General features: G+C 43.2%; 1 protein-coding gene across 4 annotated transcripts in view; it reads right to left on the bottom strand.

Moving 5' to 3' along the window:
• ASTN2 (astrotactin 2) overlaps positions 1-22,780 on the bottom strand; it is a 1,128,670-nt gene that overhangs the window by 354,729 nt on the left and 751,161 nt on the right. For all 4 annotated transcript variants that reach the window (XM_069573835.1, XM_069573834.1, XM_069573832.1 and 1 more), the window contains 2 exons: positions 20,911-21,077; positions 3,642-3,830 (listed from right to left, as the gene is read on the bottom strand). In XM_069573835.1, the coding sequence (XP_069429936.1) occupies positions 3,642-3,830; positions 20,911-21,077 (356 nt within the window). The remainder of the gene's footprint in view (positions 1-3,641; positions 3,831-20,910; positions 21,078-22,780) is intronic.

The following is a 22,780-nucleotide window of genomic DNA, read 5'->3' as shown; positions in this document are numbered from 1 at the left end:
TAATCAACCAGTCTATTGATAGGGGGAAGGCAAGCTTGCTGGATAATCAGGAGATCTGAGTTCAAAGGCCAGTTCTAAAATGACTTGCCTTGTGACCTTAGCCAAGGCCCTTCCCCACATGCAAATGAGATCCTGAGATTCCACGATACCCCTTCAGGATCCAGTACCTTACTTCCCAATATGTGCCCTTCATTTAGACCAAGCTAATCTTCACCCTTGACAGTGGAAACTCGTGGATTTGATCATGTATCACATGCCAGTCACTCTGATGGTTGCTATGAGAAATCAAACTACATAAAACAAGCAATGCGCCCATATCACAGTGGGATGCACGCACCCCTCACTCTCTCCAACTAAATTAGATCCCACTGTTAATTGATTTCCTGGAACACTGTATCTTTACTTCATAATACCTGCTACAAATTAAGATTCTTCATATCACAGTGACTGGGATATGGTAAACCACTGTTAAAAGATGAGACAGAAAGACTCTGCTGGCCATGGAGAGGGCTGGATTTTGGAGCTGGGTCAAGCTGGAGATTTGCTTTCCTATCTCTCCCTCTCCTCTCATTTATCAATATATCCAGGCTTCTGCATGTTCCTTCCTGGACAGGAAAAGGACTATAGCTCTTCTCCCTCCCAGGAAGCACTATTCTTTGTCATCACTTCAAACTTCAGTTCATAAGCCTTGTCCTTAATGAAGCCCTTTATTATTCCTTCTAATTTCTTTTGAAAGTCTTCAGATGGGAACTCTGAAAGCCACTGGCATTCCCTGGAACATATCTTTGCAAATCCAATTTTCACCTATTTGTTTTCTAATTGAGTGGGTGTCTTCTAGCACATTTGTAGATCCCTTTCTTAAAGGTGAGGGGCAGTTGATTTTTTTCCTTTCGATTCCAGGCAGCATTATTCTACCCAGCATCATGCTCAACACAGGGTTTCATAGACTATTGAAATGATAGAAAATCTAGATTCCAGAATCTCAGAATTGAGTAGCTCATCCAGATTGCCTTTAAATATTTCTCAGGGTTTTTCTGATCAAGTGCCATCCGTCTTGGCTTAAGCATCTGGGTGGTAGAAAGAACATTACTAGGAGTTGGAGACCTCAATTCTGCCTTAAGTTGTTGTGAGACTACCCATCACTTCTATCACCCTTGACTCCTCCCTCAACCTCACCCTTTGCCTGCAACTGCTCCCCAGCCTTTGTCCATTATCCCTCTCAACTATATCCCCAAATCTTTCTCAATTTTGTTCCCATCATCCTGACTTGAAGCTGCTAACATTCTCACGTGGCTTCTGTAACAGACACCTAGTCGACCCCATTCCACTGTCTCCCTTTCCACTCTCATTGCAATCTACTCCCTGCATAGCTACCATAAAGTTGAAAAAATGCAATGCAATCATGACATGCCCCCCTTATTTATCCATTTAAGAGTTTCCCTCTTTGCTGTTAGAATAAAGCCTAAGCCTGCCATCATCTACCATTGCTTACCACTCTGCCTTCACCTCCCACTACTCTTCCTCTACTTTCTCAGCTTCAACCACACCAGATTCTTCATTTCCTGAAGTCAGTCAAGTTCCTTTCCCTCTTAGCACATCTGTCTCTGCTTGAAAACTTTTCCAGTTTCCCCCACTCATCTTCCAGGTGTTAGTTAAATAACACTTCCTATGGAAACTAGACTGTGAGCCTTCTTATTGCTTTCTAATCCAATAGATGCACCCACCCCTCACTCTCTCCAACTAAATTAGATCCCACTGTTAATTGATTTCCTGGAACACTGTATCTTTACTTCATAATACCTGCTACAAATTAAGTACTTAAGTTTGCATGCCACACACACACACACACACACACACACACACTGTATCTAAACACCACAAAGTCTAAAGCCATTTTTATCTCATCTCCCATTGTGTTCCAAGTAACCAACATGGTAGGTGGGACACTGCAGGTGCTCAAAAGCACGTGACAGCTACACAGGTGAATAGCTCAGGGAATTCACATTTTCATTCTGGTTCTATAAAATGGGAAGTGATGTGATATGCTGGATTAGAAGATGAGACCAGGGCTGGGGAGTCGGTCAGATACACATCTGAATCCTTACTTTCCCTCTCACTAGGTGGTGACCTTGAGACAGTCGGTTTACCCCTCTGTAATTGAAAATCTTCAACTGCAAAATGGAGGCCATGGTGTCTCAAAGGGTTTTAATTGTGAAGTGGTAACTGCACTGTCCTGGCTCTTTAACTTTCCATAAGGGGGATTTGGGAAAGTCGCTTAACGCTGCCACTTCTTATCTGTATAAAGAGGATGATAACAGCCTCTACTTCACAGGGCCCTTGTGAGGAGGACATAAATCAGTGGATGAAAGTGCTTAGAATGCCCACAGCATACACTAAATTAATGTTTGTGGCTATCGTTCTTATTTAAATACTTAGTAAAGAGCTTGACACACAGTGTGCGTCAGTCGCTCAGTCCTGTCCAACTCTTTGCCACCCCATGGACTGTAGCCCACCAGGCTCCACTGCCCGTAAGATTCTCCAGGCAGGGATACTGGAGTGGGTTGCCATTTCCTACTCCAGGACATACAGCATTTCTTAATGAAGAGTAGCTAGTATCACCGCTCCTACAATCAACAGTTATTAACTATTTGGCAGGATAAGGATGATTCTGATGTTGATGTTTCTGACCAGGTATGGCTTCTGTTGACATGACCACAAACGATAGGTGAAGCTTTCTTTGTGATAATATCCTATTACAGTTTTATGCAAAACTGTCTAAAAGTACATAGATATTTTTTAAAAAGATAAACATTTCTTACATATGGAACAGCTCTCAGTTCCTCTCGTGCTATCATCTTATGGCTTTCAGATTTTGAGGCATGAATAAATCCCACTGAAGGCCTCGCATCTCCAGACAGAACAGCCCCAGTTCCTTCAACTCTCCAGGAAGACTTTCCCAATTAGACTGCATGTTTAACCTTCACGTAATTTGGACAACCCAGTTGCTTTCCTGTTTATTCTCATATAGGAGTACTCTCATCTTTTAATTTCACATGTATGTCTGTATTTATTAACAAGGAAAGAGGTATTTGACATACCAATGAGAAAAAAATAGCAATTTCTAAACAGCGTTCCTGAGAGTTGGCATGTTTGTGTGTTTGTGTACTCACTGACATACAGATAGAGAAAGAGAGAGAGGTGTTTCAAGAATGTTCAAGAAAATATTAATTCTGGCTATTTCTGGGTGATGGGACTTTTATTTTCTACTTCATTAAATGTCTTTATTTTTGAACTGCTTGAATAGCCTACATGAGATACTTACTTTTTAATAGATGGAACGATTAATTACATTAAAAATTCCATTAACTATACTTATAGGATGATTTAAGATTGAAATTAAAATATGTGGAGAGTTAGAAAATGGGAGGATGGGGTAGACAAAGGCTTTGGTCAGTGGAAAAGGAACTCCAGAGAATAGACTTTGCCGACTTCTAACACTTTGTGCCTAGGCACTTGTGAGTCTAGGGCGATGCTGACCAGTATACCAGACCTCTATCCCATGGTGCCCATGGCTTCCTCCCCCTGCCCAGATTTTGGGTCAGCGACTTGACCAGTGAAGTGCAGGTGTCTGCCCCCCATACCTAAAAGTCATCTGGAAGACTTGGCCTTGGTTCACATGCTGGGTCCGGTTATTGTAACCATGCAGCATCTCTCCAAAGAGGGTGTCGTTGAACTTGGAATCAGGCTTGAGGCACTTGGGGCCCTCGCAGACATCTGAGAGCATGAGGCAGGACTTTCCATCAGGAGCCAGCTTGTACTCCTCCACACAGCTGCATGATAAAACAGGGCCAAGAGTTAGCTTGCACGCTGGATGCCCCTATTGGGAGTGACCTACAACCCAGGCCTCTTTTGCCGCAAAACAGGTCAGAGTTTTAGGAATGGAAACAGCTATGCTGGCTGGAATCTATCTAGGGCACAGGTGTCTAGAGAGAAGAACATTAATCCTGCAAATTGGTAAATTCAAGGAAAGTCATTTGTGACACTTTGGAGGAGTCGAGGGGGACTCCAGAGAGCACATCCACACACAAAGCAAATTTAAAAACTGTTTTCCATGAACACACAAACCTTAAAAAGCATGACAGACCAATTTGCAGGGAATTATCAACTAGTTTCTCAAATCAGAATCTATTCCCAGTGCATCTGTCGGCCAAGGTTGAAGACTAGCAAAAACAAGGATTTCCTTGCCCTTGTTGAGCAAAGGTGATAGTTCCAGGACCATAGACAGCACACAGAGCAGCCGCCACAACTTCTATTCAATTAGCAAAGTTAGCAGCCTTTGCTGACTTCTAACCACCTAATCCTGACAGCAGAAGGGCCCTTGGCATGCCTTTGAAGCTGGGATGGGCTCCTTGGTGGCCCAAATGGGCATCTGAATAGGGTGTGGAAAAAATATTTGCAATTTGGGGTGTTTATAGAGTGGAAAATAAATCTCTTAGAGAGGTTAGGAAATTCTCTGAGTATCTACCTACCCACAGTCCTTCTCTGGGCACTCTGTGTAGGGTGAACATCCTAAGACATACAAGAAAACAGGCTGCCTGACTGAAGGCAGATTAAAGAGGCAGCTTTGTCCCTTGCACTGTGTGTGAAGCCAGGCAAGTCATTTTACTTCTTTCTTTTCTAGTTTCCTCATCTGTAAAAGGAGGTTAACTCTGCTATCCTACATTACTTCACTAGGCTGCTGTGAGGTTCCATGACACACTGGCTGCATAAACAGAAACTGCAGCATACTTAACAAAATAATTACAGAGAGGTTGTACTGGAGAAGGAAATGGCAATCCACTCCAGTGTTCTTGCCTGGAGAATCCCAGGGACGGGGGAGCCTTGTGGGCTTCCGTCTATGGGGTCGCACAGAGTCAGACACGACTGAAGTGACTTAGCAGCAGCAGCAGTAATGGTGGTGATGGTGATATTTACTTATTGAGCATATGCTCTTAACTAGGCACTTTGTAAGTTTATTTTATCACCATGAAAAAGGTAGCATCATCATTCCTGCTTTACAGAGGAACAAAATGAGGAGCCAAAAAATAAAGCAAGTCACACCATAAGTGAAAGGTGGCATTCAAAATCAGGTCTGTTCAGCAACAAAGTCATCTTTTTCTCTACTTGTCGTTTCCAAATCCAGTTGTTCCCATTTGCATGGCCTGACTCTGGTTAGGTTGTGCTGGCCTGACCCTGTTTAGGTTCTGCTGGTTGGAGGCAGCAGGAAGCAGACAGTCTCTTATCTGCCTTTCTTCCATGGGAGTGAGGATCTGTGGAATCTGACTGCAAAAAGACTCATGTGGGAAAAGGGAGAGACTTGGTTTCAGAAGGAAGTGTAGCCAGGATGCAGGAACCAGTGGCTGATGCTAGAGACATGGAACCCAGCTGAAGGCAGGAAGTAGGCAGGCAGAGCTGAAAACACAATCTACGATCACTGCATTTGAAAAGTCAGGAATATCTTGTATTTGGCGCAAGCTGACACCCTGTCCTTGTCTTCCTCTAGCCCCTGGTGTATTGTGCGGATGTGCTGAGGGTTTTTCCACCGTTTACGTGCTCCTGCACAAAGTACAGTGGAAAGTTCTTGGAAGGAGACCTGTTCTGGTACCTCGGTCAAGCCTCTCCTCATTTTGCATCTGCTAACATATGCAACTCTCCCCTCATAAAGTTGCAGAAGAAGAAGAAATGAGTTCTATAAATGTGCGGATACATGGTAAGGACTCAACAAAGTCTAGTTCCACACATTTATTCCAAAAGGTTCCTAGAAAATATGGGAAATGAGTTACTAGATAGATCTCACCCTCCTCTCTCTCTCTTACACACACACATACACAGATGCAGCCATGAGTAAACGCATGGTTGTAAAAGATTAGATGTTATCAAAGTTTATAGAGTAAAACATAGAAGTTCTTAACTTCCCACTCCACACATATTCCTGTTCCAGTGGTCATCACTGTTAATAATTATATATTCTCATAGGATACTCTCAACGTATTTAAAGATAGACATAGTACATATTGTATTTTTATAATAGAAAATACCTTATATTTATTTACTATATCATATATTTTTTATATATATAACTTTTTCATAATAAACTCATGAACAGAATTACCCTATATGTTTTGTGAGATACACATTTGCACCTAATATAATTTCTTGGAGATCTTTTCAAATCAGTATCCATACAGATCTATCTTTTTTAATAACTCTTTGGCATTGCAGAGTATAAATGTACCATAATGATTTTACTGAAAGTTTATTGATAGGCATTTCATTTGTTTGTTTGTTAATGCTGTCATGATAAAGAATTTTATACATATGTCACTACACACCTTTGTGTGTCTATAAAACAGATTCTTAAAAGAGTAATTGCTGGGTCAATGTTTTATGAATCTTAAAACTCTGATAGATCTACTAAATGACTATCTGTAGAGGCATGACCTACCCCCCTACCACTGATGAATGAGAGAACGTGCTTTCCCACACCTTTCATGTCCATTACTGCCAGGCTGGGATGGCGACAGATACATCATTCTTGTTTGTGGCTTTGCATCTTCCTGATTACTGGTGGATCTCACCATATTTTCATGGCATGGCCGTGCATTTCTCATTCTGTACACTATCTATCTGTATGCCTCGACCATTTTTCTACTGTGAGACTCGTCTTTTTTTCTTATTGGCTTATACATGCTTGCATATATACTCAATAGTTATCTTTCATCTTCCAAATATATTGAAATTTTCTTCCAGTCTGTACTTGTATTTCACTCATGCTTTTGATGTCTTATAACCTCTTTATCCTGGTCTTTTATTGCTTTTGAATTTTGTGTGATGCTTAGGGAGCCACCAGGATGAAAAAACACAGTTTTCTCTATATTCTTCTAGTATTTATGTAGTTTTTCATCTTTGGTTATTTAATCTGTGTGGAATTTATTTTTGTGCATGGTGGGAGTGATTAGTTTAACTTAACTATTTTTTAAATGGGTAGATGACTGTCTGAAGGAGCCATCCTTTCACTAAGTAGTTTTAAATGCCATTCTGTCATGTACTAAATCCCTATGTGTACTGTGTATACATGGTTGGAAATTTTATTTAATTATCTGTATATTCTCATAATAATGCTGCACTAAATTAATAGAGCTTTATGGCATGGTTTGAATGTAGCAAAGTAAGTCTTCTCTTCATCAACACTAATTTTCTATTTCAAAATTTCCTCACTGTTCCTACTCATTTTTCCCTTCAGATAAATTTTAGAGTTGGCTTGTCCAATTCCCATGTAAAACTTTACTGGAATTTTGTGTGGTTCCAAACTGAATTTGTAGACTACATGAGGTTATTCAGTCACTAAGTTTTGCCCAACTCTTTGCAACCCCATGAACTGCAGCTTGCCAGGCTTCCCTATCTTTCACTATTTCCCAGAGTTTGCTCAAACTCATGTCCATTGAGTCAGTAAGGCTATTCAACCATCTTGTCCTCTGTTATCCCCTTCTCCTCCTGCACTCAATCTTTCCCAGCATCAGGGTAGGATCTTTTCCAATGAGTCAGCTCTCTGCATCAAGTGGCCAAAATATTGGAGCTTCAACTTCAGCATCAGTCCTTCCAGTGAATATTCAGTGTTAATTTCCTTTAGATTGACTGGCTTGATCTCCTTGCCATCCAAGGGACTCTCAAGAGTCTTCTTCAGCACTAGAGTTCAAAAGCATCAATTCTTTGGCACTGAGTCTTCTTTATGGTCCAACTCTCACATGCGTACATGACAACTGGTAAAACCATAGCTTGACTATATGGACTTTTGTCGGCAAAGTGATGTCTTTGCTTTTTAATACACTAAGTTTATCATAGCTTTCCTTCCAAGGAGCAAGATCTTTTAATTTCATGGCTGCAGTCACCATCCACGAGAGAAGGCAATGGCACCCCACTCCAGTACTCTTGCCTGGAAAATCCCATGGGCAGAGGAGCCTGGCAGGCTGCAGTCCATGGGGTCGCGAAGAGTCGGACACGACTGAGCGACTTCCCTTTCACTTTTCACTTTCATGCATTGGAGAAGGAAATGGCAACCCACTCCAGTGTTCTTGCCTGGAGAATCCCAGGGATGGGGGAGCCTGGTGGGCTACTGTCTAGGGGGTCACACAGAGTCAGACACGACTGAAGTGACTTAGCAGCAGCAGCAGTCACCATCCACAGTGATTTTGGAGCTGAAAAAAATAAAATCTATCATTGTTTTCACTTTCTCCTCTTCCATTTGCCAAGAAGTGATGGAATCAGATGCCATGATCTTAGTTTTTTAATGTTGTGGTGACGGGGCTTATGTGACTGAATGAAGCTATGAGCCGTTCCATGCAGGGCACTCAGTGGATGGGTCATAGTGGAGACTTCTGACAAAACGTGGTTGGCTAGGCAGGAATGGAAAACCACTCCAGCATTCTTGCCACTAGAATCCCATGAACAGTACAGAAAGACTAAATGAGGAGAAGTTGCTGATTTTTCTTCCTTTAGGATATATGCACTGAGAGTCACCTCTGTACTAGACAGCGTTGACAAGAATGAGAGGTGCTGTCTTATACTCACCACGCTGGATCCTCTTAGTGGAAAGCCTGTAGGCTATGCAGCTAAGTTGCCCTTGCATTTGGGTTTAAGGGGCCATGTGCAGGGATTCCAAGAGATGGAGTCTGTATAGATGTGATATAAGTCTCCATCAGACCCCGCCCTTACAAACACCCTGTGTGATTTTCAAGCCCTCTCTTCCCTAGCTATGGAAAGCTTGGAGAACATGTGTTCCAGATCCATACTGCAAGACGGAAGAAGGCTGCCTTAATTACAGTGGACCTCATGTCAACCGGAAATCAACTTTTGAGTGCGATCTTCTGGTTTGGGAGGCTTCATCTGTTGCAGCAAAATAGCATATCTTATCCTTGACTGCTGCAGCAGCTTTACAGTTGGGAGTCTTCTAATTCAGAACCATAGCTGGTGTTTCCATTTAGCAAATGTTCCTTAAAAGTCTTCACTGAAGTTTTAGACTTTTAGTCATAAAAGTCTTGCACAGATCTGTTGTTCAGTCGCCAAGTTACGTCCAACTCTTGCAACACCATGGACCATAGCGCGCCAGGCTTCCCTGTCCTTCACCATCTCCCAGAGTTTGCACAAACTCATGTCCATTGAGTCAGTGATGCCATCCAACCATCTCATCCTCTGTCATCCCCGTCTCCTCCTGCCTTTAATCTTTCCCGGCATCAGGGACTTTTCCAGTAAGTCAGCTGTTCACATCAGGTGGCCAAAGGATTGGAGCTTCAGCTTCAGCATTAGTCCATCCAATGGATATTCAGGGTTGATTTCCTTTAGGATTGACTGGTTTGATCTCCTTGCTGTCGAAGGGACTCTCAAGAGTCTTCTCTAGCACCACAGCTTGAAAGCATCAATTTATTGGTGCTCAGCCTTCTTGATGGTCCAACTCTCACATCTGTACATCTACTGAAAAAATCATAGCTTTGACTGTACGGCCTTTGGTCAGCAAAGTGAGGATTTATTCATAAGCATTTATGCAATGCCTTAATGTGGAGAAGTTATAAGCAGGTATTTTGGATCCAGACTACCACAGTTCGAATCCAGATTCCACCATTTATTGGCTGTGTGACCTTGGAAAAATTGCTTAACTTCTCTGTACTTACTTGGCTTGCCTATGAAGAAGTTTGCACCGCACAGAGGCACCATGAGGATTGAATGAGCTATGTCTGAGATACAGTGTGCCCAAGCAATAGTAGAATGATGGCTTCTGTTATTACAGTCTTTTCCACTTGAGGAATAGGACCAGTTTTTCATGTATTGTTTCCCTTATATTTTCTAGTTAGTTATTGCTGATATCAAGCAAAGTTATTACTGATTTTCGAAAGCTGATTTTTCATACTACCACATAAGAAGCCCGTCAGTTCTAACACATCAACCAGATTTTTCTAGATGAATGAGTATAGATTTGCCCAGTTTGGGTATTCAGATTATGCTAGGATTATGGAATAAATTAGAAAACTGTCTTTTTTTTTTATCTTCCATCTCTGGATTGGTTTACATAAAATAGAGGTTATACATTCCTTGATGATTTGATAAGACCTGCCTTTAAAGTACACTGGGCTCGATGTCGTCTTTTCAATTGCAGACATTTAGCTCTCTTATCATTTTATTTTATGTTATCTGGCTATTTAGATGTTCTACTGTATCATGATTCAAACTAGGTAATTTATATTTTCTAAGGAAATAATGCATTGCATCAAGACTTTCAAATGTATGGGCACAAAGTCACACACAGTATTCTCATTAAAGTTGTTTTATCTTCTGCGCTTCTGTGGTTCTGTCCCTCGCTCATTACTAATGTCTTTATGTGTGCTCGCTCCTTTGAACAAGCTTTTGCCTTTTATGGGCAAGCCTTTTTTTTTTTTCCCTCTATTTATTTCAGCTTTTATTTGTATTAATTCCTTCCTGCTGCTTTCTTTGCATCTGTTTTATGATTCTTTTTCTGGCTTCTGGAGTTGAGCGCTTCATTTGCTTCTTTTTAGTCTTTCTTGCTTCTTAGTGAATGCTGTGGAGCTTCTGGCTACTGCTCTTCCTCTGTTCCATGGGTTTGCTACGAGCCCTTCCAGATCCCCCTTGTTTCTAAAGAGGTGATAATTTGAGTATGAGTTTTTTACTTAACTAGATGCAAAAATTTAGAAGGTTGCTTTTTGTAATTCCCATATATATATATATATATATATATATATATATATATACACACACACACACATATATATTTGTATGCTAGATAGATTATACTAATATCTAATATTATTGCATTCTCGTCTGAGAATGGCTTCTCTGGTGGTTCAAATGGTAAAGAATCTGCCCACAATGCAGGAGACCTGGGTTCGATCACTGAGTCAGGAAGATCCCCTGGGGAAGGGAATGGCTACCCACTCTAGTATTCTTGCCTGGAGAGTTCCATAGACAGAGGAGTCTGGCAGGCTACAGCCCATGGGGTCACAACGAATCAGACATGACTGAATGATTAACACTTTCACTTTCAGTCTGACAATTTAGCTTGTATAATTTCTACTTTGGTCAATCTACTGAAATTCCAAGGAGGAGGCACAAGGTGTCAAGTTCAGATTTTGGATCTAATTAAAGCTATGGTCAAATACAGGTTGTACCACTTCCCAGCAGAATGACCCTGGTCAAGTCTGTTAACTACTCTAGGCCTCAGTAATATAATCTATTAAATGGGGATAACAATGATCTTTATTATAGGGCTGATGAGAGAATTAGAGAAAACTGACATAAACGATAATATCTATGACGTAGTGTCTAATTAATGTATCAGCTACTGTGACGTTAATGATAAACGTCACTGTGATTATGCTAGTATTATCTCTGACTGCTTCTTGATCTATTAGCCCATTCAGACTTCTATGACAATGTACATTTATTTCCTGTGGTTTTCAGATCTTAGCTGCTGGCTTCCACCTAAATTCAGATTTCCTAAAGCCAACAGAATTGCCTTTGTTTGATTCACTTTTTTTTTTTTTTTTTTTGCTGCAAACTATATAATTGGGACATTCTTTGCTCCATTCATTGGAAATGAATTATACATATAAACATGTATTATGCATATATTTTGAATATATAACTTTATATATTTATCCAAGCACAACTATTACCTATAATGAGCTAAATATATGCACATATATGTAGATATATGTGTATATGTATGAACAGGCACACATATGCATACGCAAAGCTCACTCCTGCATTCATGATTACACAGTCTAGTGAAACATTTTTTCTCTGTATAACTGTATTTTCTCCTTATTGCAATGTATAGTAGATGGAGAAATGGTCCCCTCAAAATATCTACATCCTAATCCCCAGAATCCATGAAATGCTACCTTACATGTTAAAAGGAATTTTACAACTGTGATTAGGTTAAGAATTTTCATATGAGATGGTTATTCTGGATTATCTGAGTGGGCTCAAAGTAATCATCATTATCATTAAGTCACTAAGTCATGCCCCATCCTTTGTTACTTCATGGACTGAAGCCTGCCAGGTTCCTCTGTCCATGGGATTTACCAGGCAAGAATATCAAATTGGGTTGCCATTTCCCTTCTCCAGGAGGCCTTCCTGACTCAGGGATCAAACCCAAGTCTCCTGCACTGGCAGGCAGGTTCTTTACCACTGAGGCATCAATCAGAAGTGTCCTTATAGGAGGACAGGAGGTAGAGAAGAGCATCGGGGTCAGAGAAGGAGATACAACTTGATAGCAAAAGAAAGAGAGAAAGATAAACAGACAGACACAGAGACTATGCCTCTGGCTTCAAAGTCCTGTTGATGTCTAGATTTCAGAAATTCTCCCTTCCAGAACTGTAAAATAATAAATCTATATTGTCTTAGATTAGTTAAATCTATATTGTCAAGATTGCTGGGAGAAATATCAATAACCTCAGATATGCAGATGACACCACCCTTATGGCAGAAAGTGAAGAGGGACTAAAAAGCCTCTTGATGAAAGTGAAAGAGGAGAGTGAAAAAGTTGGCTTAACCAGAAAGAAAAACACAATACAGTATACTAACACATATCTATGGAATTTAGGAAGATGGCAATGACGACCCTGTATGCAAGACAGGAAAAAAGACACAGATGTGTATAACGGACTTTTGGACTCAGAGGGAGAGGGAGAGGGTGGGATGATTTGGGAGAATGGGAATTCTAACATGTATACTATCATGTAAGAATTGAATCGCCAGTCTATGTCTGACGCAGGATGCAGCATGCTTGGGGCTGGTGCATGGGGATGACCCAGAGAGATGTTGTGGGGAGGGAGGTGGGAGGGGGGTTCATGTTTGGGAACGCATGTAAGAATTAAAGATTTTAAAATTTAAAAAATAAAAAACTAAATAAATAAATAAATATATTGTGCCATCAAAAAAAAATAATAATAAAATAAAATCTAGAGAAATGTAAAAAAAAAAAAAGTTGGCTTAAAACTCAACATTCAGAAAACTAAGATCATGGCACCTGGGCCCATCACTTCATGGCAAATAGATGGGGAAACAATGGAAACAGTTAACCGACTTTATTATTCTGGGGTTCCAAAATCACTGCAGATGATGACTGCAGCCATGAAATTAAAAGACTCTTGCTCCTTGGAAGCAAAGTTATGACCAACTTAGACAGTGAAAAACAGAAGCATTACTTTGCCAACAAAGGTCTGTCTAGTCACAGCTATGGTTTTTCCAGTGGTCATGTGTGGATATGAGAGTTGGACTATATAGAAAGCTGAGCACTGAAGAACTGATGCTTTTGAACTGTGGTGTTAGAGAAGACTCTTGAGAGTCCCTTGGACTGCAAGGAGGTTAAACCAATCAATCCTAAAGAAAATCAGTCCTGAACATTCATTGGAAGGACTGAAGTTGAAGATGAAGCTCCAATACTTTGGCCACCTCATGCAGAAAGATGACTCATTTGAAAAGACTCTGATGCTGGGAAAGATTGAAGGTGGGAGGAGAAGAGGATGACAGAGGATGAGATGGCTGGATGGCATCACCAACTTGATGGACATGAGTTTGAGTGAACTCCCGGAGTTGGGGATGGACAGAGAAGCCTGGTGTGCTACAGTCCATGGGGTCGCAGAGTTGCACACAACTGAGCGACTGAACTGAACTGATACTGCGTGAAGGTGTGTGTGTGGTAATGAATCGCAGAAGTACTAGGAAGCTAATACCCAACCCTCATAGGGAGGTGGTGCTCCCATTTTCAGACGAGAGAACTGAAGTTTAGAGAAGTAAAGTAACTTGCCTGTGGAGACACACCTTGTCAATAGCCATGTTAGGAATCAAAGCTGGAGTTCATATTTTAAGAAGTGTGTATATGAATGTGTGTGGTGAGAGCATATGTTTGTGAGTGAGTCTGAGTGCGTGTGAGCGTGTGTGAGTGTGTGTGTGTGGTGCATGTGTGTGAGTGTGTGCGTGTGAGTGTATGAGTATGAGTCAGTGTGTGTGTGTGTATGAGTGTGTGTGTGAGTGTGAGTGCATGTAAGTATGTGTGAGTGAGTGTGTGTGTGTGTGTGTGTGTGACTGTGTGTGAGTGTGTATCACTTCAGTCATGTTACAACTGTAGGTGCGTGGTATTTTCCTTTGCCTGGGGCCAGGAAAAAACTGGCATAGCAGGAGAGGAAGGAAGGAAGATAAAAGGCCAGGGTTCAGTTATTAATAGTAAGACCCTTAGAGATGTAGGGAGAGTGAGCAAGAATAAGAACAGAACTCGTAAAGGCGAATGATCCTTTGAGTTTTAAAACATCAGCAGCTCTCTCCCCCAAGCCACCTCCGGGCACAGGATGATTTATGCAAAGGTCTATTTAGTTGTTGGTTTCTGGTTTTTTTTTTTTTTTAATCTTATTTTTGTACCATGCAACATAATTATACAGCTACTTTAGAACATTCTGTCGTCTGGGAGATTTTCTTACAGAAATTCTAAAGGGTGTAGGCTCACAGGAAACCAGCCAAGATCCTCATGAAACTATATTTATACATATGCCAAAATGAAAGACATAAAACAAGTACAAAGATACAAACTGGGCGTTTTAGCTGAAGGCAAAGAATGTGCTACCCTGAGCACACCCATCACATTACAGAGAATACTAGAACTGGATGGGGCTTCAGAGATTGTACCATGAAATCTGGTATGTGTTTAGCCAAGAGCATGCTTTCTTTAATCCTTCCAGCGATGTCATGGGATGGGTACTTTCATTCCAACATTGCCACTAAGGACCCTGAGGCTTGGCATTTTAAATCCCTTGACCAAGATCACACGAGCACTTTGGAAAAGCTAGGATGTGGACTTGGATCTTCTTCCTTCAAATCTAGCGCTAGTCCACTTTAGCACAAATGACAGCTTCCAAACTGCTTGTTTTGGGGAAAAAAGGGAAACTAGGACTGAAAAGAAATGGCATTTATACAAATTCTTAAGGCATTCATACAAATGGCATGCATACAAATTCTCTTATTTTTTCATGTGTTTACCTGCTCATTCATTCATTCCTTAATGGCTTATGGAATTAATAAAATTATGTATTGAAACCACAGACTAGAAACTTTTTTAATAGGGAAGGGAAGCAAATCCCAGGGCAGGACGAAAGAATACAGTTAAGAGTAAGAAGATGGCCTTCATTTCCTCCTCCAGGGAATCCTCCCAACCCGGGGATTGAACCCCTGTCTCCTGAGTCTCCTGCATTGGCAGGCCGATTCTTTACCACTAGCGCCACTTGGGAAGCTCAGATTATATCTAAACACATGTAATATATTCCAATCAGAATAGAGCAGCTGGGGACATCTAGCCTAATGCCACCTCCTCACTGGCAGCGAGACCATTCCCGGCCTCAGGTTTCTCCTCTAAACGATCTGAGAAACACGGAAACTTCAAACATGCTGATGGCATTGCTCACGGGTGTATCCTCTGGAAAATGACACAAAGCAAACCATACTCTCCCCCAACCCCACCCCCCAAACAAAACAAAACAAACTACAAACTTCCTGTTCTCAGACAAGTACAATTCTACAATCCACCATGTTGCGTGTTGGTATCTCCTGTTCACTTTGGTAACCAGGACAAACCAGAGCTAAACTGATCTCATGTTGAGTAACCTTCCCATTCCAGGTTTCTGAAATCATTTTCTCCCTTTCCCTTTCTCTCCTTACAAATGGCTCTGATCTGCCCTATCTTTATCCGTTCCTTATACTGGATTTATGTGGATAATATTACATTCTCTTGGAAGAATGCGCAGTATACACTGTAAACACACGCATACAAATGAAACAAACTTGGTTGCTAGGTAACTTGAACACGTCTTCAGAGAGAAGAAGTGCTTCCTCACCCATGAGATTCATTCTACATGCTTCATCTTAGTAGCCAATGACCTTCTCAACCATCTCAAATCCACCTGCTACTCTTAGCATGCTGGAACCTGTGGTCTACCCCGATGGATCGGGACCAAGTGAGGCTCAAACACCAGGCTCCAGAGTCCACCTTGCCCCTGGTGGGCAAGGACTTGCACTCGATGCTTCTTTGCATTCTCAGCATCCCAACCACCAAGCACAGAGTCGATGCAGCAAATCTTAGTGGAATAATTCTTTACTTCAACAATGATGGCTTCAAACTAGTCCTGGAGCAGGCGGTGTGGAATGACAATGAGAACACACAGGTGATTAAGACTTTGTCCCTGCTCGTGAGGAACGGACAGCGTGCCAGGGGCCACACTGAAGAGCAGCTAAGTCAACAGAGCGAAGCGACTGCAGCGCGGAGGGGCATGGGACCTGAGCGACCCCAGAGAAAGGCCATTTCACTTAGCTTTGAGGCATTCGGCCTCACCAGGGCTGACAACCAGGACAGAAAGTCAGAGGTCCAATCTGCTAGAGGCGTCAAGATGTCACTGGGATAAATTAGAATTGGAGACAAAATGTCAACGGCCCGTCCTTGGTAAGAGGGCCTATGGGAAGAAAAGAAAAAAAAATATATATATATATACATATAAGAAAAACAGTCCTTTCTGCGCATGCCCTAACCTCATTTGATAAACACTGTGTGTGTACGTGCTCAGTTGCTCAGGCATGTCTGACTGTTTGGAACCTTACGGACTGTAGCCCACCAGGCTCCTCTTTCCATGGAATCTTCCAGGCAAGAATACTGGAGTAGGTTGCCATTTCCTATTCCAGGGATCAAACCCCGGTTTCTGATGTCTCCTGCACTGGCAGGTGGATTCTTTACCACTAGCACCACCTGGGAAGCCCCTGTTAGCATTAAGCTAATATTTAAACATTATCCACTCAGAAGGACAAGCCATTATATACCCAGCTCCATGGTAACTGCACATCTCTTCCCTGCCCTTCTCTTGGGGCTCAGAAAAGACTTGCTGGGGAAGATAACATCTATACAGAGACTTGAAAATAAAACAACGTGCAAGCTAAAGCCAGGGAGAAACGAGGGGCAGCGGGGAGGAGAGATGGAGGAGAGGCAGAGGGAGCAATGCTGAAAACTCCAGAAGCTGAAGCCGAGGCGCATAGTCCAGGAATAGGGACACAGCTGGGAATACAACTGAAAAGGCTGGAAGCAAACAATTTCCCTAGCCAAGTCAATTGAGGAACTCCATTAAACAAGTATTAACTGAACACCTACTATGTGTCAGGGACTGTTCTAACATATTGGAGATAGAGCAGTAAGCAGGACATAAAATTCAGCCACTGGAAGATGAAATGAGATATTTTTATACCTATTAGACTCCTCACAGCTACCATTAACTGAGTGCCTAAGTGTGCTGGCCTCTGTGCCCACACCCTTTCACTGCAGGCTTGCATCTCTGTCTTAACTTCTGCCTCATCCAAACAGTCTCTATGTCCTCTCCCACTTGTTGCTGTGCTGTGTCCCTAATAATAACTTCGTATCTGGATTTACAGTTTCTCCCTCCATGATAAAGGTATTTTTCACCGGGGGCAAAGATCCAGGGAAAAATAGCTTACAGTCTCTAGCCCTTGCTGGTCTAGGATTCCTGGTTATCATCCAGGATCAGTTCACTTCAGTTCAGTAGCTCAGTCGTGTCTGACTGCGATTGTGACCCCATGGACTGGTTTGACCTCCCTGCAGTCCAAGGGACTCTCAAGAGTCTTTTCCAACACCACGTTCAAAAGCATCAATTCTTCAGTGTTCAGCTCTCACATCCATACATGACTACTGGAAAAACCATAGCTTCGACTAGACGGACCTTTGTTGGCATGATACCCAGTTTCAATTCCAGGGCAGGGAATTAAGATCTGACTTCACGCCACCTCTCACTGCTGCCTCGCTGAGATCAGTACCTCCTTTGTGGATCTGTTATGAGAATTCAACGGGCTAATGTAATCAAAGCATTTAGCACAGTCATGGCACATAGGAAGTGCTTAGTAAGTGTTAGCTGCTATTGTTAACCTGCCTTCAAAAAGCTTTATGAAACCTGTGCTACCCAGGAAACTCTCAGCAAGGACACAGAGCTCTGAACAAGTCAACAAGGTCCCCTTGAGTGAGGGTTTGTTTTCCTTGCTTAATTCAACAGCCTGCCACTTCTCTCCACCAACTTCCACATAAGTACCTGCTAATGGTTTTCATTGTTTTGTTTATAGTGCTTCTAACAAATGCGGCTAACTTCTCATTTGCATCCTTAATAGACAATTTTCAAAGACTGTTGACACTGCAGTTGGTTTTAGGAGACCTGAGTTTTATCCCCATTTTCCTCCTGTTTGTCAGCATTTGGAGGAGCCTCAACAGCTCACAGCACACCTGCACTCTCTTAATTCAGTCTCATTTAAAACTTTCAGAGACCTTTCTGGGCAGGGACGGTTACTTTGTCCTTGTCTCACAGACAAGAGGTTGAGCCCCTCAGGTCACTGAGCAAGTGGAGGCCTGCTGTCCTTACTATCATTCACTTCAGCTACTTTATTTAACAAATACCTAATAGTGCTACATCTGTGCACTTTATAAATATTAATGTAAATTGTGATGCAGGGGCTTCCCTGGTGGGCTCAGCGGTAAAAACATCCACCTGCCAATGGAGGAGACTCAGCAGATCCAGGTCTGATCCCTGGGTGGGGAAGATCCCCTGGAGAAGGGAATGACTACCCACTGCAGTATTCTTGCCTGGGAAATCCCATGGACAGAGGAGTTTGGTGAGCTATAGCCCATGAGGCTGCAAATAGTTGGAAATGACCTAGGACCTAGTGACTAAACAACAACAATAAATTGTGATGCAATTAATGTCGTGCCTTTAATCCTCATAGCAACTCTATAGAGAGACACCGTTATCATCGCTTTTCTACAGATGAGAAAACTGAGGCACAGGGATGTTAAGTAACTCGCTTCAGGTCACACAGTGAGAAGCGGCAGGCTACATTACCAGCCACGTGACCTTGGACACATTACTTAACCTAAATGGAGTAATAAATGCCCTTTGCACTGTTTATAATCATCGTTACATTAAGGCAGATATTATTAAAATTTTAGAGACTCTAGAGACTGAAGGTCAAGGGCCCTGGGAGTCTTGCCTGATGTCTAAGAGAAAGTTAGAGGTGATCAGGATTGGAACCCAAGTGTACCAATTCCCCTTGACCCTGGCAGTGTGCTATGGATACAAGAGGCAGACAGTTCCTATGTCAAAACCCATTACTGCTGTGGTGCCCTGCTGTAAACTGCTGCTTGTAACAGAAGGACACCCCTCCCCCCAAGTGCAATCGCAATGATAAGAACACCGCTGATTCCGTATTCAGGCCTCAGATCCAAGCCCATGCATAATTTACTCAGCACTGCCCTGCAGTCACTTCAGCAGAGGAGAGACCCTATAAATTCAGGTCTGCACACACTAATTTATTTCTTATTTATTTTACTGATACATATCTAGGGCCTCCAGCGAGCTGCTCTAACACCTGCTCAAAGGCGCCTCTGGCACCAAGCGCAAACTGGGCCTGGGGTGGGGAGCCCCTGAAATGAGCCCCAGAAGGAAGACCAGATCCCACAGACTAGAACCATGCAGGTAAAATTAATTTCCTGTTAAACTGAAATTAAACACTTATGCATTCCTCCACCTCCTCTTTCATAGTTCTTGGGGCTGGAAAGGTTGTTAAATGCTTTTTTCTCCTTTTCTATTTAGTAAAGCTCTGTGTGCGTTCAGTTGCTCAGCTGTGTCCGCCTCTTCGCAGCCCTATGGACAGTAGCCCACCAGGCTTCGCTGTCCCTGGAATTCTCCAGGCGAGAATACTGGAGCGGCTGGCCGATTCCTCCGGCAGGGGATCTTCCCAGCCCAGGGATCGAACCTGTGCCTCTTGCATCTCCTGGATTGGCAGGCAGAGTCTCTACCTCTGTGCTGCCTGGGAAGCCCAGTAAAGCACTAGGTACACTTCAATGACTGACTGTCTCGCAACACAGAAGATCACTTTTCTGAGTCACAGAATGGCAAAAGGAGAACAAGCTGCCTAATACGAAGACATCAGCAGAAAGGGAATGAAGAGAAGGAAAAGGCTGCCATTTTCTTGAGTGACGGCCAAGGACCAAACGCGATCCTAGAAGCTCCCCGTGGCGGAGGTCACGCTGCAGTCATTTTCAACATGCAAAACAAGGTAAGTTGGAAGATCCATTAGGCATCATTTTCTCAGAGATCGCATTTCACAGGTGGTCAAAAGGCAGCCCAGAGAGGGAGAGTGACTTGTCCCAGGTCACTCAACAAGTTGGTCCTAACGTGACCCCCACGTTCCATCTCGTGCCAACCTTAACACTCAGCTGAATTCTTAACAGGAGTGAGAGCTTTTTGAGCTCTGTCTGCATTGCTTCCTCTCCACCTCGCCTCTCCCAGTGAACTGTTCTTATCCACAGGGACATGAGGACAAAGAAAGACTAGCCTCTGAACTTGGCACTGCTTCCTCCCTGCAGAAACGGGGTCAAAAGCCCAGGCTAAGCCCACATTCTGAAGCAGCACACCTCCAAGACACCTTCAAGATGCCTGCTTTCTTCTCCAAAATACACTGACCCAGGCTGTGGGGTAGATGCAGAAAGGGCAGGAGACGTTTACAGAAAAGAAGTCCTGATCCTAGGGTGCAGCCTGAACGTGTGTACCATTTATTATAATCACTAATCAATTATTTATCCTCCTTCTTCCATTCTTCTCAATCCCCAACCCAAAGGTTAGACTGTTGCCTTTTGCCTCTGGGGCTGAAAAAGCAGAGGCACAAAGGCCATTTCAGTGAAGGTCAGAGCCAGCTGGGGCCAGGCTGTGGTTCTTTCTGCATCCCTCCCACTGCCCTGAAGGGAGTGGTCGGGCCTCGGGGGCAGAGACTCACCCGCAGAACATGGAGATGGTGCTGGAGGTGGCATCGTAAGGCAAGGGCACCGTCTGCTGCAGACACAGCTGCTCGCAGCCGCCGTTGAAGCCGTCGGAACAGTCGATGCCTTTGGAGTGGTCGTAGCAGCCCGAGCCATCCTTCATGGGCCTCAGCTCCTCGGGGCACTGCTCAGAGGGAGAGAGAGGAGTGGGGAGGTTACGGCTGGAGAGGCAGTGGTCTCATCACGCCCTCTCCTCTCACGCCCTGCGAAGGGACAGGGGTCAGGACCGCAGAGAGCAGCTCAAGGTCTTATCTGACTGTGGGACTTCCCTAGCGGCGCAGTGGTTAAGCCTTCGTCTTCTAACGTAGCGGGTGCAGGCTCCATCCCTGGTGGGGGACTGAGATTCCCCCGCGCCTTGTGGCCCAAAACACCAAAACATGAAACAGAAACAATTTTGTAACAAATTCACTAAAGACTTTGAAAACAGTCTACATCTAAAAAAAAAACTTTAAGAATAAACAAACAACAACAGAGGCTTATCTGACCAACTATTAAATAATAGCTGTGTGGCCCTGGACAAATTCTTTTACCCCTCTGAACCTCAGTATGCCCACCTGTAAAATGGAACTTTTGTCGATATCTGTCTTGTAAAGTTGTAAGAATAAAGGGAGTCCGTGTGTGCAGAGCGCTAAGAATTCCATGGCTCATATGGCAACCATGCAAGCGGATGTGAGCTGCTATGAACTCTGACCTTGCTGGGGTCATCATCAGTACTGTGCTTATTATTGTTGCCCCACTGGGTCACTTGGGCAGGCAGCCAGATACATTTTTAAGAGCGTCTACCAATATGAGTTTAAATTCCAGATCTTCCCCTTCTTCCTGCCTGATCTGGGGTAAGTTACTCGCCCTCTCTGAGTTCAACTTCCTTATCTGTTAAGCTCAGCCAGCACCTGCTTCGGCGGATTTGGTATCAAGCTTAAGTTGGATCACAGGGGCTGCATAACTTACTTTGGAATTTGGCATGCACTTGGATGAGATGGCTTGATGGCATCACTGACTCGATGGACGTGAGTCTGACTGAACTCCGGGAGTTGGTGATGGACAGGGAGGCCTGGCGTGCTGCGATTCATGGGATCGCAAGGAGTCGGACATGACTGAGCGACTGAACTGAACTGAACTGAACTTGGTGCTCATCAAGAGTAATTTCTCTTCCTTCCTGTCTTGAATGAGTCACCTGTTCTCCAGCCTGAAGAGCCTGAATTCCTAAATGAGACTTGTACATCTCCACAGAAGGCCTCCTAAACAGTCTGCTAACCTCCAGTCCGGCCTCCTCTCTATCATCCTCCTAGTGGCCACCAGTGTGATATTTCTAAACAGTATCACTCCCGAGTGCAAATAAATGCATTCTAAACAACAGCAGCAAACTGAACCTTCCTAAAGCTGACAGCCAAGGTCCAGCTACTGATCCCATGGACAGATGATCTCAAAGCCTCGGTCTAGCCACAGGCACCTTCCTCTGGGTAACCAAATGGGCTGCCCTCTGGTTCCTTAAAAACCTCACCGATTCCCACCTGGAGTGATCTCAGTCGAAGGCTCCTTTTGCTCTTTTTGGCACCTGCTAAGTGCTCTGTGAATGGAAGTTCTTAGAGCCTCAGGAAAACCACCTATTTATTTAATCTCCTTTCCTATCACTTGATGAAGCTGAGCTCATCTCCAGTCCAGCAGGTGGAGAACACAGTCCCAACTCTCCTGGGTTCAGGAGAGAAAATGAGGTACTAGGTTTTAATTTCAGTCATCCGGCTGGCATTTCCTGTCCACCAAGATTAACGCTCGGAGCCCAGCCCTCTTCATCCATCACTGGACATTGCTGATTAAAATGCCCTCCCC

This window comes from Ovis canadensis, chromosome 2 (genome assembly GCF_042477335.2).
Source record: "Ovis canadensis isolate MfBH-ARS-UI-01 breed Bighorn chromosome 2, ARS-UI_OviCan_v2, whole genome shotgun sequence".
NCBI lineage: Eukaryota > Metazoa > Chordata > Mammalia > Artiodactyla > Bovidae > Ovis > Ovis canadensis.
The sequence above is the reverse complement of the archived record's forward strand: the minus strand, read 5'-3'. Positions and strand labels throughout refer to the sequence as shown.